The sequence below is a fragment of the Nicotiana attenuata genome, unplaced genomic scaffold (genome assembly GCF_001879085.1).
Source record: "Nicotiana attenuata strain UT unplaced genomic scaffold, NIATTr2, whole genome shotgun sequence".
NCBI classification, from domain to species: Eukaryota; Viridiplantae; Streptophyta; class Magnoliopsida; order Solanales; family Solanaceae; genus Nicotiana; species Nicotiana attenuata.
In genome coordinates, this window is record NW_017671609.1 from 65,626 (window position 1) to 83,515 (window position 17,890).

General features: G+C 39.1%; 1 protein-coding gene across 1 annotated transcript; it reads left to right on the forward strand.

Moving 5' to 3' along the window:
- Window positions 1–658: 658 nt before the first annotated feature.
- LOC109209258 (DNA-directed RNA polymerase II subunit 1) lies at window positions 659–9,605 on the forward strand. Its single transcript, XM_019372491.1, has 14 exons — window positions 659–956; window positions 1,057–1,320; window positions 2,072–2,371; window positions 2,453–2,611; window positions 2,701–2,862; window positions 2,962–3,182; window positions 3,291–3,432; window positions 3,515–3,850; window positions 3,942–4,228; window positions 4,571–4,829; window positions 4,912–8,012; window positions 8,269–8,340; window positions 8,523–8,576; window positions 8,655–9,605. The coding sequence occupies exons 1-14, from the start codon at window positions 873–875 to the stop codon at window positions 8,773–8,775; spliced, it is 5,562 nt and encodes a 1,853-aa protein (XP_019228036.1). The 5' UTR covers window positions 659–872; the 3' UTR covers window positions 8,776–9,605.
- The last annotated feature ends 8,285 nt before the right edge of the window (window positions 9,606–17,890 follow it).

Genomic DNA, 17,890 nt, shown 5'->3' on the forward strand with positions numbered 1-17,890 from the left:
TAAATTCACTCATACACGTTCATGAACTATGATAATTTACCATCGTTATATAATAAATTAAGCTCTCGTTTGGACATAATTTCTTTTTACTTTTTTCAATTTCTTTTTTGAAAATATTGTTTTGTTTATGGAAATAATAGAATTTGATCAGTTTTTAAAAAAATTGAAAGCTTTGGATGAAAATCTTTTCTTCCCCCACAAAACTTTAACTTTTTTCCAAGTAAAATGCATGTCCAAACACAATCTCAATTTCAAAGAATTATTCTTTAGCATAACTTCTAATTTTTTTTTAAATTTTCAATTAAATTTATGTCTAAACGCTAGCTAAGGATGAAGACATATCAACTAAGTGTTTTTAAGTAATAAACTTTCTGTAAAAAGATAGTACTTATTATGCAGTTATACTTTGATGCATCTATGTAAATATTTTCCATCACATTGTTTTGGTTCGGGGATATTTTTTTTTTATCATCTCCTACTCCTAAAGAGAAAAGGGAAAAGTATTAAAGTACGACTCGCATAAAAGCGCACTTTAGCAAGGGCCTTCAGCTGTCAAAACTACCCGGCGCAACTTAGCAATCCGAGTCTTTCGTTGCGCCATAGGGCGGTGGCTGTTCTATAAATACCCTTATATGCCCTCATTCTTGACTTTGTTTCACAAAGCCTCCATCTCAAGTCGAGAGGAGAGAAGAGCGTAAGCAAGTTCAGATCTCTACTAATCAAGTGAAATTGACTCAAAAATACACTCCTAATATAGAAACAAACACATCGATAAATCAAAAAACCAGTTTTAGATTGTCAAAAAACAAATTTTCAACTGTTTAATTTTTTCTTCATAACTGTGGTAAAGTTGAAACCTAGATTCCGCCACCATGGATTTGCGCTTCCCCTTCTCGCCGGCGGAGGTTGCCAAAGTCCGTGTGGTCCAGTTCGGCATAGTCAGCCCCGACGAAATTGTAAATTTTCCACACCTTGATTCAATTCTTTGAATTATCTAGGGTTTCTTTTGAGCGAAATTGATTTAGGCCTTTTTTTTCTTTCTTAACGTAATTGCAGAGACAAATGTCAGTGGTGCACATTGAGCATGGTGAGACTACGGAGAGAGGGAAACCAAAGCCTGGAGGTTTGAGCGATCCTCGACTCGGGACAATTGATCGAAAGATGAAGTGCGAGACGTGTATGGCGAACATGGCAGAGTGTCCAGGGCATTTTGGTCACCTTGAGCTAGCAAAACCTATGTTTCATATCGGATTTATGAAGCCTGTACTTAGTATCCTTCGTTGTGTCTGCTTCAACTGCTCGAAAATTCTGGCAGATGAGGTACTTTGATTGGACTTGAATTGTTAATTATAATTCAAGTGTTAAAAATCATGGAAAAAGGTTGAAAGTTTTCATTCGATGAAATTGTGGTGTGTAGCTAAATACTAAAGATAGTATTTAGGTGAAGAAGGATGATATTGACTTGAATTACTGAGCCTATGTATATCACGACGGGTGATTTTTAAAGTTTTTAAATATGACTAAGTTATAAGTGGATAAGCCATTAAATTTGGAGAGTGTTGAGGTTTGCCAATGGTTTCTCCCTCTGTTTGAAAAATGACAAGCAGAGGTTTAAAAAGTAGCTGAATAAGTTTCAAAAGTGGTATTTGCAACTACATCAACATGACCATTCTTAGGTGGGTAGCTTCTATGTATTAGTTGAAATATATTGGTACTTTGGTGACTGGTGTATTTGTGAAGAATGCAGATGTTGCCCAACAATTTTTTTGGTTAAATGGGAGAGACAGAATTTTCTAATCTAAAGAGTAGTCAAACTCATTCCCTTTGATGTTTCTTACTGAACAGTGAAATCGGAGCATAATTCATTTATAGAAGTTATCTTTAAAACTATGACAGCTCTACTTCTTTTACGATCTTACTGATGAATGAAGAGAAAAAAAAATTGGTGTTATCTTGATGTCTCATCAGGAAGGAAGTGTTCTGCATCCATTATCTAGGAAGGTTGTTTCTTGATGCTCAATGTAGCTCTGGGATGGATTATTGAATCTGTGCGTTTTCCGATTTTGTGCAGGACGATCCTAAATTCAAGCAAGCCATGAGAATAAGGAATCCTAAAAACAGGCTGAAAAAGATGCTGGATGCTTGCAAAAATAAAACAAAGTGCGAAGGAGGGGACGAAATTGATGTTCGAGGCGAAGAGCCTGAAGCACCTGTCAAGAAGAGTAGAGGTGGCTGTGGTGCACAGCAGCCAAAAATTTCAATAGATGGCATGAAAATGGTTGCTGAATATAAGCTTCAGAAGAAAAAGAGTGATGACCCAGAGCAGATGCCAGAACCAGTTGAAAGGAAACAACAACTCTCTGCTGAAAGGGTATATAAATGTTTCTATTAGGTGTTCTCATTTGATTGGGACTACCTCTCACCGTGTCTCTTGTTATTCCTCAACTTGTAGGTGCTGAGCATTCTGAAGAGGGTAAGTGACGAAGATTGTCTGTTGCTTGGCCTAAACCCCGAGTATGCTCGCCCAGATTGGATGATTCTTCAAGTGCTTCCTATACCACCACCACCTGTTCGACCTTCTGTAATGATGGATACTTCGTCAAGGAGTGAGGTATTCACTCTCCTGATCCTTCAATGAAATTCTAGAAAATTGTGCCAATCAAAGCGTTAGTTTTTTTTTTCTGTCAAAATTTCTTGTAGGATGATTTAACACATCAACTGGCCATGATTATTCGTCACAACGAGAATTTGAAGAGGCAGGAAAGGAATGGGGCACCGGCACACATTATTTCAGAGTTCGCACAGTTATTGCAATTTCATATAGCTACATATTTTGACAATGATCTGCCGGGACAACCAAGAGTATGCTGATTTTCTCCTGAGTATCCTTCTTTTTACTGTTGGATCTTTTGAAATCTTCAGTAAGATCTACTTACTAACTTACATATTCTATCTTTTCAGGCTACACAGCGATCAGGTAGACCTATTAAATCAATATGTAGTAGATTAAAATCAAAAGAAGGCCGGATCAGAGGCAATCTGATGGGCAAAAGAGTAGACTTTTCTGCTCGGACAGTTATTACTCCTGATCCAACTATTAACATTGATCAATTGGGAGTCCCGTGGAGTATTGCTCTGAATCTCACTTATCCAGAAACAGTGACACCATATAACATTGAAAGGTGTGTTTTTGTTCTGGTAGAATGGAACTCCACTCACCAACCAACCTAAACAGAGATGGAAATTGGACTGTGTATGTTTGTGCTCATTGAAGCTGGTTTTTGAAACAGGTTAAAGGAGCTTGTTGAATATGGACCCCATCCACCTCCTGGTAAAACTGGGGCAAAGTATATAATTAGGGATGACGGCCAAAGGCTTGATCTCCGATACTTGAAGAAGAGCAGCGATCAGCATCTTGAGCTTGGATATAAGGTTAGTTTCTTTCATTTCCAAGTTGTTAAGAGACTTTTGATTTTTAAGACAGTTTCCCTAATGTCTAGTGCTGCCAATGCAGGTTGAGAGGCACTTAAATGATGGGGACTTTGTTCTCTTCAATCGGCAACCCAGCCTACACAAAATGTCTATTATGGGGCATAGGATCAAGATCATGCCATACTCAACCTTCCGGTTGAATTTATCTGTTACTTCTCCTTACAATGCTGATTTTGATGGTGACGAAATGAACATGCATGTTCCCCAATCATTTGAAACCAGAGCAGAAGTGCTGGAGCTTATGATGGTACCTAAGTGTATTGTTTCACCCCAGGCAAATAGGCCTGTAATGGGTATCGTGCAGGATACCCTTTTAGGTTGCCGAAAAATCACTAAAAGAGATACCTTTATAGAAAAGGTGATATCCACGTGCCGTTTCAAATTCTTTCCATCAAATCTTTTTTTATTTTGTATAATCTTGTAAAGACTGAGCAACTTTTGGTTTGCAGGATGTCTTTATGAACATTTTAATGTGGTGGGAGGATTTTGACGGGAAAGTTCCCGCGCCGGCGATTCTGAAACCAAGGCCACTTTGGACCGGGAAGCAAGTGTTTAACCTCATCATACCGAAACAAATAAATCTTCTACGATATTCCGCGTGGCATAATGATTCAGAAAAAGGACCCATAACTCCAGGAGATACTCAAGTTAGAATAGAGAAAGGGGAGTTGCTAACTGGTACTCTTTGCAAAAAGACCCTTGGGACGTCCACTGGAAGTCTGATTCATGTTATATGGTATGCATTTGGAGAGTTTCTTATTCCTTTTATTTTCTTCCTGTCCTTATCTCCTGCTTTGATATCAAATTTGCATATGACCCCATTCACTTGGGGCAGGTTATATGTCAAACAACAAATATAGATAGAGGAAATAAATATTTTTGCTAGACAATCACCGACCACAGTCTTGTGATGTACCAGGTGGTTTGCTTTTCTTCTGTGTTATGTGAGGTTATTGTGATTTGTTGAATGTTGATGTAGATGAGATACTACATGCAAGATATGGGCTCTATAATTATGTTACAGTAGGTGGAGAGTAGTAGTCATTTTTTCCCTAGTTAATTCTGCCCCTGTAAACAGGGAGGAGGTCGGGCCGGATGCTGCTCGTAAGTTTCTGGGACATACACAATGGCTGGTTAATTATTGGCTTCTTCAAAATGCTTTTAGCATTGGGATAGGAGACACAATTGCTGATGCTTCAACCATGGAGAAAATTAATGAAACTATCTCGAATGCAAAAAGCAAAGTCAAAGAACTTATCAAAGCTGCTCAAGAGAAGCAGTTAGAAGCTGAACCAGGGAGAACTATGATGGAATCATTCGAGAACAGAGTGAACCAGGTACCTTTTATAAATGGGCATTCATCTTATCCTCTTTCTTTCATGTGATAGATTTTGAATGATGTTTTCTTTGTAATCTTAGGTGTTGAATAAAGCTCGTGATGATGCGGGAAGCAGTGCCGAGAAGAGTTTATCAGAAAGCAACAATCTTAAAGCTATGGTTACTGCTGGGTCCAAGGGAAGTTTTATTAACATATCTCAAATGACTGCTTGTGTGGGGCAGCAGAATGTTGAAGGGAAACGTATTCCTTTTGGGTTCATAGACCGTACTCTACCTCATTTTACCAAGGATGATTATGGTCCAGAAAGTCGTGGTTTTGTGGAGAATTCATATCTCCGGGGACTGACCCCGCAGGAGTTCTTCTTCCATGCTATGGGTGGTAGAGAAGGTCTAATTGATACTGCTGTGAAAACTTCTGAGACCGGGTACATCCAGAGGCGATTAGTGAAGGCCATGGAGGATATCATGGTCAAGTATGATGGTACTGTTAGGAATTCATTGGGTGATGTTATCCAGTTTCTGTATGGGGAAGATGGCATGGATGCTGTTTGGATTGAGACACAGAAGCTGGATTCTCTGAAAGCAAAGAAATCAACATTCGATGACCTGTATGCATATGAGATCGATGATCCTAACTGGAACCCAAGTTACATGTTGCCAGAAGCTATCGAAGATCTAAAAACTATTCGGGAGATTCGTAGTGTGTTTGATGCAGAGGTTCAGAAACTTCAAGCTGATAGAAAACAGCTTGGGACAGAGATTGCTGTAACAGGTGACAATTCTTGGCCGCTTCCTGTTAACATTCAGAGGCTTGTCTTGAATGCCCAAAAGACATTTAAGATAGATTTTCGAAGGCGGTCTGATATGCATCCTATGGAGATTGTGGAAGCTGTTGATAAGTTACAGGAGAGGCTTAAGGTTGTCCCTGGCGATGATTACCTAAGCATGGAAGCTCAGAAGAATGCTACTCTTTTCTTCAATATCTTGCTCCGTAGTGCCTTGGCTAGTAAAAGGGTTCTGAAGGAGTATAGACTTAGTCGGGAGGCTTTTGACTGGGTAATTGGTGAGATAGAGTCTCGCTTCTTGCAATCCCTTGTGGCACCAGGAGAGATGATTGGCTGTGTCGCTGCACAGTCAATTGGTGAGCCTGCCACACAGATGACTCTTAATACATTTCATTATGCTGGTGTGAGTGCTAAGAATGTTACTCTGGGTGTGCCAAGGTTGAGAGAGATCATCAATGTTGCCAAGAAAATCAAAACACCCTCTCTATCTGTGTACTTGAAACCTGAAGTAGGCAAAACAAAAGAGAGGGCCAAGACTGTCCAGTGTGCCTTAGAATATACTACTTTGCGGAGCGTAACACAAGCCACAGAAGTGTGGTATGATCCAGATCCCATGAGCACCCTCATTGAGGAGGATGTTGAATTCGTCAAGTCGTATTATGAAATGCCAGATGAAGAGATCGACCCTGACAAAATCTCTCCATGGTTGCTTCGCATAGAGTTAAATCGTGAAATGATGGTGGATAAGAAACTTAGCATGGCTGACATTGCTGAAAAGATCAACCTTGAATTTGATGATGACTTGACCTGCATCTTCAATGATGATAATGCTGAAAAGCTGATCCTTCGAATTCGTATTATGAATGATGAAGCTCCAAAAGGTGAACTGGATGAATCTGCTGAGGATGATGTCTTCCTTAAGAAGATCGAGAGTAATATGCTTACGGAGATGGCTCTCCGGGGAATTCCAGATATTAATAAGGTGTTCATAAAGAATAGTAAGGTACAGAAGTTTGATGACAATGAAGGATTTAAAGCAGAAACTGAATGGATGCTGGACACTGAAGGTGTGAATCTTTTGGCTGTCATGACACATGAAGATGTTGATGCAAGTAGAACTACAAGTAACCACTTGATTGAAGTTATTGAAGTTCTTGGAATTGAGGCAGTCCGAAGATCACTGCTTGATGAGTTGAGGGTCGTCATATCTTTTGATGGGTCCTATGTGAACTACCGACATCTGGCCATATTGTGTGATACCATGACCTACCGTGGTCATTTAATGGCCATCACTCGTCATGGTATTAACCGGAATGACACTGGCCCCATGATGAGATGCTCATTTGAGGAGACAGTGGACATCCTTCTTGATGCTGCTGTATATGCAGAATCAGATTACTTGAGGGGTGTCACAGAAAATATCATGTTAGGTCAGCTTGCACCAATTGGCACAGGAGGCTGTGCTTTGTACCTCAATGAGGAGATGTTGAAACAAGCTATTGAGATACCATTGCCTAGCTACATGGAAGGTGGTCTTGAATTTGGCATGACGCCTGGACGTTCACCTATCAGTGGAACCCCATATCATGACGGCATGATGTCTCCAAATTATTTGCTGAGCCCAAATATGCGGATGTCACCCATTACAGATGCTCAATTTTCTCCTTATGTGGATAAGATGGCTTTCTCTCCTACTTCATCCCCCGGATACAGCCCATCATCCCCTGGTTACAGCCCATCTTCCCCTGGTTACAGCCCGACCTCTCCAGGTTACAGCCCCACGTCCCCAGGTTACAGCCCCACGTCCCCGGGGTACAGCCCCACTTCCCCCACTTATAGCCCCAGCTCTCCTGGCTACAGTCCGACAAGTCCAGCATATTCCCCAACCAGTCCATCGTACTCTCCCACATCACCTAGTTATAGTCCAACATCTCCGAGCTATAGCCCTACATCTCCTAGTTATAGCCCAACATCGCCTAGCTATAGCCCTACTTCGCCTGCCTACAGCCCCACTTCGCCTGCCTACAGCCCCACCTCGCCTGCCTACAGCCCCACTTCTCCATCTTACAGCCCCACTTCGCCATCTTACAGCCCCACTTCACCTTCATACAGCCCCACCTCACCTTCTTACAGCCCCACCTCGCCTTCATATAGCCCCACCTCACCAAGTTATAGTCCCACTTCTCCATCATATAGTCCCACTTCTCCTGCATACAGTCCTACCTCCCCTGGTTACAGCCCAACATCTCCCAGTTACAGCCCAACATCACCATCATATAGTCCTACATCACCAAGTTACAATCCCTCGGCGAGATACAGCCCCTCCCTTGCATATTCGCCAACCAGTCCAAAGCTGTCTCCGTCTAGTCCATACAGCCCGTCATCTCCAAGTTACAGGTAAATAACCTTTAGTTTGACACAGGTGTTTTTATTCTTTTGCTGAGGCAGGAATTGTTCTTTAATTTGGCCATGTTTGATAATAATTCATGACTTTTGTAGCATCTACCTAAATAGGTTGTTATCTGTGGTTTTTGAGTCTGCTTCGTTAGAACTAATTGGTTTCCAAAGTCGTCGGGGTTTTGTATTGGTGGATTTCAGACTGGGATCTTGATATATTACTAATGACGTGATTATATACTGTCTTGTGTTGCAGTCCAACGTCACCATCGTACTCTCCAACATCTCCATCATATTCTCCTTCAAGCCCAACCTATAGTCCCAGCAGGTGAGTGATGTGCATGTGTTTCTGTATTTTGATTAACTGCCTGAAATCTTGGTGGAACTAGATGGTCTTACTTCTTTTTTGGCTTTAGTACGTCCTATGCTGCATTCTGAAGTTAATGAACACTATTACCTGATCCTTTTTTGTGAAATAATAGTCTCTTTTTCTTTTTCCTTTCAATTCAGCCCATACAACTCTGGTACAAGTCCAGATTATAGTCCTAGTTCTCTCCAGTACAGGTTAGTTGTTCTTTACTTTACAAGACTATAATGCAATGTGATTTATGTTTGTTTCTAAAAGCTTTTTTTCGTCTTCAGTCCAAGTGCAGGGTACTCACCAAGTGCTCCTGGGTATTCACCATCATCTACTAGCCAGTACACCCCGCGCACTAGCGATAAAGACAACAAAAGTGTCAAAGACGACAAGACTGGTCGTTAGGAGAGAAGAAAGTTGTGTTACTTTTCACTTTAATCTTTCTGTGCCATAACTGGCTCTTTGGTCATTATTGTGCTTTGTGGAGCATAAGATAGCGATGCTGGTCAGTTCAAAATATTTTCTGAAGGATACTGGCTAACGGCGTCTTCCTATTGAAGATCCAATCGTGTGAATGAGTTGTTGTTCTCTTTGTATGTGACATCTAGGGGATTGGGAATGGATCAATCTGGTTCTTGCTTTTCGAAGGTAAACCAAATAATGCAACCTGCCCCCCCCTCCCCCCCCCCCCTCCTCTCTCTCTCTCTCTCAACCCCCCTTTCTCCCTCTCTCTCTTTATTCTAGGAGAACCACCTAGCTCCCAAACTGATGTTGGGATGGATATTGTGATAGCAAAAATATGTACATAGGAGGACTAAGCCTTGCTGCTCATTCTCTGGTGAAGATTGAACAAGCTCGTGTTTTTACATTTGGGGTGGCTTAGTAGGATAATCACTACAACCATACAACTATGATAGGAGGACTCGTATTTAATTTGATCCCGCCAGAATAAACAAGGGAGGTGTTTTTTTACCTTCGGGCTGTGCGGGGGTTGGGGTGGGGTGGGGTGGGTCGGGGGGGGCGGCGGCGGTAGTTGGACTTTCTGCCTGTGAGTAAATTTGATACTTCTGGTAGATGCACAAATCATGGTTCCTACTTTAAGTTGTATAAGAACTTTAGTGTTTTTGAAGAGGATTCGGGGTCAGTCTGACGGACTGATCCTTCTAAGGTCAATGTTTGAACTGTTCCTGGTTGAAGAATTAAGTCATCAACAATCATTTGAAGTTTTAAACAAATGACCGCGAAACTAATAAACTTTTCTCGTTTTCTTGCAGCTCTGTGTAGTATCCTAATTAGTAAATTCATGTTTATCTCTTGGCTCCTGTTAGAAGAATTGTCAGTAGTAAAGATTTCATCAATGACATCGTTATCTGCTCTTTGTTCTTCCCTGAAAACGGTCAGGTTTTTATGGTGGGAGAACTTAAGTGTTGTCAGCTGTTGCACAGAATGCAACTTCACTTTTATCATCTTTACTGTGGTGGAGTGTAGTGGGAAGGCATTTTTCATAGAATAACATGTACATCTTAGTTCAGGTGAGAGGTCGTCCTAATTTAGATTTCAACGTTGAGTGTCCGTCCTTTTTAGAGTAAAGAAAAATTACTAAAGAAACTTCTCTTGGTTTCTTGTGGTCTTTCTTCCCTTTTTCCTGCATTTATTTTTCTCCTCGAACTGGTTTCGTTGACGGGTGTATGGGTTGAGTATGCCTGTTTGGGTGGTTTCTTGTGTACTCCTCTTGTAGAGAATGAAAAAGTAATTTAATACAAGGTGTTGGAAAGCTGGTATATAATGGATGGGTTCTGTCTCTAAAATGAAGGTTTCAACTTGGTAATAACAATTTAGTCTTTGAAAGTTCATGTGAGAAAACTCACCTGCCAAGTGTAGGACTTGTTGAGAAATTTATTTACCACGAAGAGAATAATTGTTTACTAGCCAATATTTAAGAATGCAAACGGAATATGATAAAAGTAAAATCTCCCCAAGGACAAATCTTCTCGACGTCCATGCATTAAGGCTGTTGAACCATCAAGAAAAATGTCGAATACAACGTCGGTTATTTAGATGGTTATAATGATGCTTTTCTATAGTTTTCATATAAGAGTTGCATTGTATTACAAATTTTAATTTTTGTAATCGTAGAAGATACAAACAGCGAGTATAGTAAAGGTGGAATCTTGTGGTACTTTTTCCCCTTCAAATGTTTTAATAAAACAGAATTTCAGTTTATTCGTTTTTGTTCTACTTTACAATTAAGTGGTACTTCCTCCGGTTCACAATAAGTGTTCAATTTGCTTTTAGCACGTCTATTAAGAAAATACTAAATTCTATACAAAAATACATAATATGACTAAACTACCCCTACTTAAACATTTAATGTGAGGAATAAGAAAACTTTTTATGGATATGTACATAGGGGTTATTTTGTAAAAACAAATTGAATTCTTTCTTGATTACATAATTGGACACTTATTTTGAACCAAAATGAAAAAGCAAATTGGACACTTATTATGAACCGGAGGGAGTATGGTTTTAAAATTGCTCCAAAAGCTCTTCTTTCTTGCTTTTTAATTTATGCTAGGATTCCTCTCTTCATTATAGTTACCCCTTCTATTCACAACAAGTGTCCAATTTGCTTTTAGCACGCTCATTAAGAAAATACTAAATTCTATACAAAAATACATACCCCTAATTAAACATTTAATGTGAGGAGTAAGAAAACTTTTTAGGGATATGTACATAGGGGTTATTTTGTAAAAATAAATTGAATTTTTTCTTGATTATATAACTGGATACTTATTTTGAACCAAAATGAAAAAGTACATTGGATACTTATTATGAACGGGATGGAGTATCTTTTAAATTGGAATTCCAATGACTGATGTTTCTTTAAAATGTGTTCACTCACTGACGAGAACCAAATCTACACAATATTAAATTTCGATTAAATCTAAAAGATTCTGGGAAATTGAGCACTACAGCGTTATCCTGGACTCCTCGTTATCACTAAACGTTGCAGCTCCTTGCGTCACTCCCTCAGTTCCTTGCATATGCATAGTTTAGTGATTTATGGATACAAAAATAGTTTGTAACTTAGTGTTACAAAACTAAATTTAGTGACCATAGGTGAAATTAGGGGTGTACAAATCGAATTGGAAAATCGCACCAAATTAAAAAGTCAAACCAAACCGATTAAAAAATCCGATGAGGTTTGATTTGTTTTGTTTTGGTATTGAATAAACAAACCCGAACCAATTTGACATATAAATATATAGTTTTATTTATGCTTTTAAGACTTTATATAGAAATTTTCTTCAAAAAATTATGAAGAAATATTTGAGATTCTCTTATGGGATGTAATATTTACTCGAATATGAAGTGCTCCATTTTTATTAACTTTAAATGATGTGTTTGTATGATCACTTTCTTATCGAATGTTATTGAAATGCGTCAATCTCTTTGTTTTTTCATATTCATATGTCAAGATCTATTAGATTCTTATATCTTTTTTGAATTTGAAGTGGTGTTTTGATAATTGAAAATTAAATAGAACATACATCATTATTTAGGTATCGTATTATTTTTTATGTTTAATTATTAAATCTGCTTAACTTTCAAAGTCTACATCAACGAAAATTTATTGTCAGACAACTAAAAAAATAACTATCATGTGTTACTAAGAAAATTGTCCCATAAGAATATTTTAATAAATCATATGGTTGTCAATTCTTTTAATTTTTATTACACTATATTTACTTATCAAAAATTTAACATAGTAAGATTGACATATTATTCATGTAACAAAAAAAACTCGAAAACCCCAAAAAATCCGACAAAACCAAACCAATCCAAACCCATATAGTTGATTTGGTTTGGTTTTAATAAAAATCGAACCAACCTGATCCATGGACACCCCCAGGTGAAATTAACTCTACATATTTTTCTCTTACCAAGTGCGGCACACATTATTTGCAGGTTTCATAATTCAGAAATCATATGACATTCGTCAGAATTTCAATATCGCCAGATTTCACGTAATATATAAAAGTTTCTAGGGTTTGTTTGGTTGATGAACGTGAAGACAAGGAGCGATGATGTAATATGATACGTGGAGCGCAATTGTATGGTTTAGAATTAAGTATTCCACAGGTCACCTATATTACCAAAAACGGAATAAATGAGAAAGTAGAATATTAACTTTGATTAGGTGAACAACCAATTATATATTGTCTTCCTTCATAAATTTTAGCACCTAACGGGAGGGAGACATTAATTGTTCTCGAGCTCAACTGATTTTTATAAGAGTATCTGTCCAATGCTTGTCTTTCATGTACTTCCTCGCAAAATTGGGTATTTAATGAATAAGCTCAGTTGGTTGGAATTCTTATTTTATTGGTGATACGAAAATGGCTTTTTTGTTTATATTTATTTATTTACGAATATGAAAGAGTACAATTTTGAATATTGCAAAGTGTAGATTGTTTGTTTTTGAGAGACATAATTGTTCTTACCATGTAAGTTTGGAATATTCCCTTATGACTAATGCGCTTGTCCTAATTTTTACTTCATGGCCTGTAAAGGGAAAATGTTTGCTGCTTTACTTTTTCCATTCTCGGCTGTAAAGTGATTTATACTTCCATTTTTAGCCCTTAAACTTTTCTTTCCTTTTTCGAGACAAGGCTGGCCACAATCTTATTTATTAAACTCAAAACTTGATTATTAATCACAACTCATTACAACCTGAACCTGTCGGCCAAATGCTTTTAATAATAAGTTAAATATTAAAGCAAACGGCCGTTACTTTCAAAAGTGTTTTCTAAAATCACATATATTCACGTGCACTCTTTATGTATTGAATGGAAAAAACAAATTAAACTTATGCAATCAAGATACTTTCTTGTTATCTACCTCCGTTTACTTTTACTTGTCCAGTATACTAAAAATGCATTTTTACTTTTACTTATCCATTATACTAAATCAAAAGAAAGACAATCTTTCTAACCCTGTTTTACCCATATCATTAACTACTCATTTCCCAAATCGTTTTTTAATATTTTTGGAAATGCTATCATTATTAGGGTTGAAATTGTAATCTGCATACTTCCTTTATTTTTTCTTAAAAGGAATATAAAGTTAAAAGTGGACAACTAATAGTGAACCGGAGGGAGTAAATATTTATCTTCTAACTATGATTAAGTTTTTCTATAACTGATAATGAAAAATTATTTATAGTATCAAATTACATTAAAAAAAATTAATTATAGGTGAACCGCATATAATAAGTATATACTAGCTACTTATTAATTAAGATAGGTGACATATCATAACATGCCACCATACAGATAATATAAAAATTATTTACATTACATATAAAGTTAAATCCCGAGTTTAACTTTTTTACCGTACATATGCATATATGATAAAAATGCATATTAACCACCTAGTATAAGATATGCTAGCTACCCACAACGGTTGTGGTGAAGCGGTAACTACTCTTTCATCCTTTACCAAAGATCTCGGGTTCGAGCCTCGGATATGGAGTCCCTTTTGCTAGGGAGCACTTTACCCCAATATGGGACTTCTCGGTGCGAATTCAGATTTAGTTGGGCCCTAACGGTTGTGGTGAAGCGTTAACTACTCATTCATCGTTAACCAGAGGTCTCGTGTTCGAGCCTTGGGTATGGAGTCCCTTTTGTTAGGGAGCGCTTTACCCCAGTATGAGACTTCTCAATGTGAATAAGATTTAGTCGGTCCCCAATGTAGATACCGGTGAGAAACAAAAAAAAGAAGGTAAAGGGTCAAAAATACCCCTAACCTATTGAATTTGGCTAAAAAATACCCTCATTTCACCTATCGGGCCATAAATGCCCCAATCTTATTTTTTGGCTTAAAAAATGCCCCAAATACTAATTATTGACTTCATGGCTAGGCGGGGCTTTATGAAAATAGACGTGTCCCTTCTCTAGTGGTCCGCATCAAAGGTTAATTTTATTTAAACTTAACATGTTGTTACCATCCTGTAATACCCAAACCCGATTATTTTAACTAAACCTCCATCCTATCCTTCTTCATTTATCAAAAACTCTATTTTTTCTTCTAATTGCTCCAATCATCCTCTATCCGTCCTGTTGACAATTGCTTCGGTTATCATCTTCACTTTGTAATTAGACATAAGTGGAGTGTGGAGAGATTGATGTATTGTGAAAGAATTAACCCAAGTATTGGGCGAAAGGAGCTTTGGGTCACCACTGATGCCTGCTCCTCAACCATTGAATTTTTTTGTACGATCCGGCCGGTCGTTTCATGAGTTACAGCTCAATTTTCCCCATTTTTGCTTCTTTATGTGTTGTTCAGCTACGTTTCATCGTATCCTGTTGGTTGGTTCGGGTTTGGAGTAGTTTTGGAGAGGAATGAGACACTTAGTCTCTTAAGTTGGCCATTTAGTTGGAAAAGTCAATCGAAAGTTGTCTTGTGGGTAAATGATCTCAGAATTGGGTTTTTATGGTTCGGATAGCTTCGTTAGGTGATTTGGGACTTAGGAGCGTGATCGGAATGTAATTTAGAGATCCGTGGTAGATTTAGGCTTGAATTGGCGAAATTGGAATTTTGGCGTTTTTCGGTTGGTAATGGAAATCTTGATATCGGGGTCGGATTGAAATTCCGCATATTGGAGTAGATCCGTTGTGTTATTTCACGTGTGTGCAAAATTTCGGGTCATTCGGATGAGGTTTGATAGGTTTTTTCATCATTTGCGGAATTCGGAAGTTTTGGGATCCTTAGGCTTGAATCCGATGGTGATTTGATGTTTTGGTGTTGTTTTGAGCGTTCCGAAGGTTGGAACGAGTTTGAATGGTGATATGTGACTTGTTGGCATGTTTGGTTGGGGTCCCGAGGGACTCGGGTGTGTTTCGGATACTCAACGGGTCATTTTTGGACTTGAAAGGTAGCGGATTTTGCTAGTATTTTGTGCAAAAGATTTGTTCTTCGTGTTCGTAAAGATTGTCCCGCGTTCGCGGAGAAGAGCTTGGTCAGGGGGGTGAAGATGCTCTTCGCGTTCGCGAGTAAGGGGACGCGTTCGCGAGTAAGGGGACGTGTTCGCATAGGTTTGGGTCTCCAGTGAATCGCCGCGTGGGTGGCGTCATGTTCGCGTAGGGAAGTTGGAGCAATTGGGACCCCAGGAGTTTGTTCATCGCGTTCGCATAGGAAGGATTGCGTTCGCGAAGGCTCTGGAAGCTGAAGCTTCGCGTTCGCGGGAAGGAGCTCGCGTTCGCGAAAAAGGAATGAGTGAAGAGTGGAGTTTTGTTCTACGCAAACGCGAGGAGGATGTCGTGTTCGCGATGAAGGTCGCATTTGGACAGAATGTTATGTTCAAAAAATGGGGGTTTTAGGCCATAATTTCAAAACTCATTAGGGAGCTCGGGAGAAGGCGAATTTAGATGGGATTTTCAGAGGAGTGATTGGGGTAAGTATTCTTCACTTGTTTTTGGTTGAATTCCATGATTATGTCTTGATTCTTATCATTTAATTTGGGAATTTGGGGTGAAAATTGGGGAAAATGGAAGAAAATTTAGAGAGTGGATTTTTGGGATTTGGATGGTCATATGACGCCGGATTTTGGTGAATTTGATATGGGTAGACTCGTGGGAGGATAAGGATTCTAATGGTGTAATTTTTATCGGATTTCGAGACGTGGGCCCGGGGGCCGGATTTGGCCAATTTCGGGATTTTTGATGTAATTTGATTATTTTCGCGTGGGCTTTATTCCTTTAGCATATATTGATGTTATGATTCTGATTTTGGATAGATTCGGGGCAATTTGAGGCCGAGTCGAGTGGCAAAAGCATCACGGAGTAGATTTTCATCCGGTTTGACGTAAGTAACGATTGTAAATCTAAACCTGAGGGTTGAAACCCCGAAATTTCTTACTGTTTTGATAAATGAGGTGACGCACATGCTAGGTGACGGACTTGTGGGCGTGCATCGGTAGGGATTGTGACTTGGTCCGTCCCGTAGTAACTGTAGAGTTGCTTATTTGATAAATCTATATGATATCTATGTGTTTTAGAAATGAATCTGTTAATTTGGGCTGAATGCCATATTTGGGCCTTGTGCCGAACTATTTGGACCCTCAGGGGTATTTTACTACTTTCCTCACACTGTTTTGATTCGAAAGCATATCCTTAGTCATGATTTTTAGCTGTTTACTTTGATTCAGTTTCATTACTCTATTTTAAATATATGAAAGTTGTTTGGGCTGAGTTTCCCTGATTTTTACTGAAATGCCCGAGTGGCTGTGAGGTTGATGACTGAGAGAGGTCGAGGACCTGATGGTAAGGATTATATATATATATATATATCTTATTTATGGATCGGGCTACACGCCGCAGCGATATAGCGCTTGGGCTGTAGGAGCCTCTCCGGAGTTTGCCCAGTGAGCGCAGTTGACTATACATTTACGGAACGGGTTGCACGCCGCAACGGTTATTATTATGAGATATCTATTGAGCGGGAGTGCTGAGTGTGAGTGCTGATTAATGAGAGTTGAATCACGAGTGACTGAGAGGCTTGCCCGAGGGGCTTGTTTATGAACTTACTATTTTCACCCTTCTGTTATGATGAGCCTCTATTGAAAAAAAAGTTGAACAAATGTTTTAATTAACTTTCTTTTAAACTGGAGTTTTTACGAGATGTTTGGAAATTTGAACTACGGATTTGACTTTGATATTTCTATTTGAAACTCTATGTTAGATTATGTATATGATTTAAATGCCCGTCACTACACTCAGCCTTTATTTACTTTGGTTACTTACTGAGTTGGCATACTCACGTTACTCCTTGCACCTTGTGTGCAGATCCAGGTGCCAGAGCATCAGAGTCAGAGCTTTCAGCAGCTTCTGAGTATTTCCGGAGATAGCAAGGTAGTTGCACGGTGTTCGCAGCCCTGCCTTTCTCCTTCCTATCCTTAGTGTTATTTATTTCAGTCTTTTCTTGTATTGAGTAGACAGTACTGGACAGTATTTTAGTGGCTCATGACTAGTGACACCAGGATTGAGCAGTGTGGATGTATTTGCGTATTTGTTTTTCCGCGTTTTGTTATATTAAAATGAAAGACGTGTGTTCTTAATTGATTTGGAAATGAATTTATAAAAGACCTTTATGTTGTTAGTGTTGAATTGGCTTGCCTAGTACTGTGATAGGCGCCATCATGACCGGGGTGGTTTGGGGTCGTGACAAGTTGGTATCAGAGCCTAGGTTGCATAGGTCTCACGGGTCATGAGCCGGTTTAGTAGAGTCTCGCGGATCGGAACGGAGACGTTTGTACTTATCCTCGGGAGGCTGCAGAACCTTTAGAAAAACTTCACATTCTTGAAATTCCTGTCGTGCGAATCTGTTGATTCAAGTACTAAATTTCTGTTGTTCTATTCTCTCACAGATGGTGAGGACACGTGATACCAGTCAGGACGGACGACCACCAGTTGGGGCCACTAGAGGCCGAGGTCGCGGTCGAGGCCGTGGTAGGGGCAGG

Excerpts from the sequence above, each read along its gene's own strand:
- LOC109209258 (XM_019372491.1), top strand. The coding sequence starts at position 873 with ATGGATTTGCGCTTCCCCTTCTCGCCGGCGGAGGTTGCCAAAGTCCGT. Across the intron at positions 957-1,056 it reads TAGTCAGCCCCGACGAAATT|AGACAAATGTCAGTGGTGCA; the intron begins GTAAATTTTCCA and ends ACGTAATTGCAG. Across the intron at positions 8,577-8,654 it reads CCTAGTTCTCTCCAGTACAG|TCCAAGTGCAGGGTACTCAC; the intron begins GTTAGTTGTTCT and ends TTTCGTCTTCAG.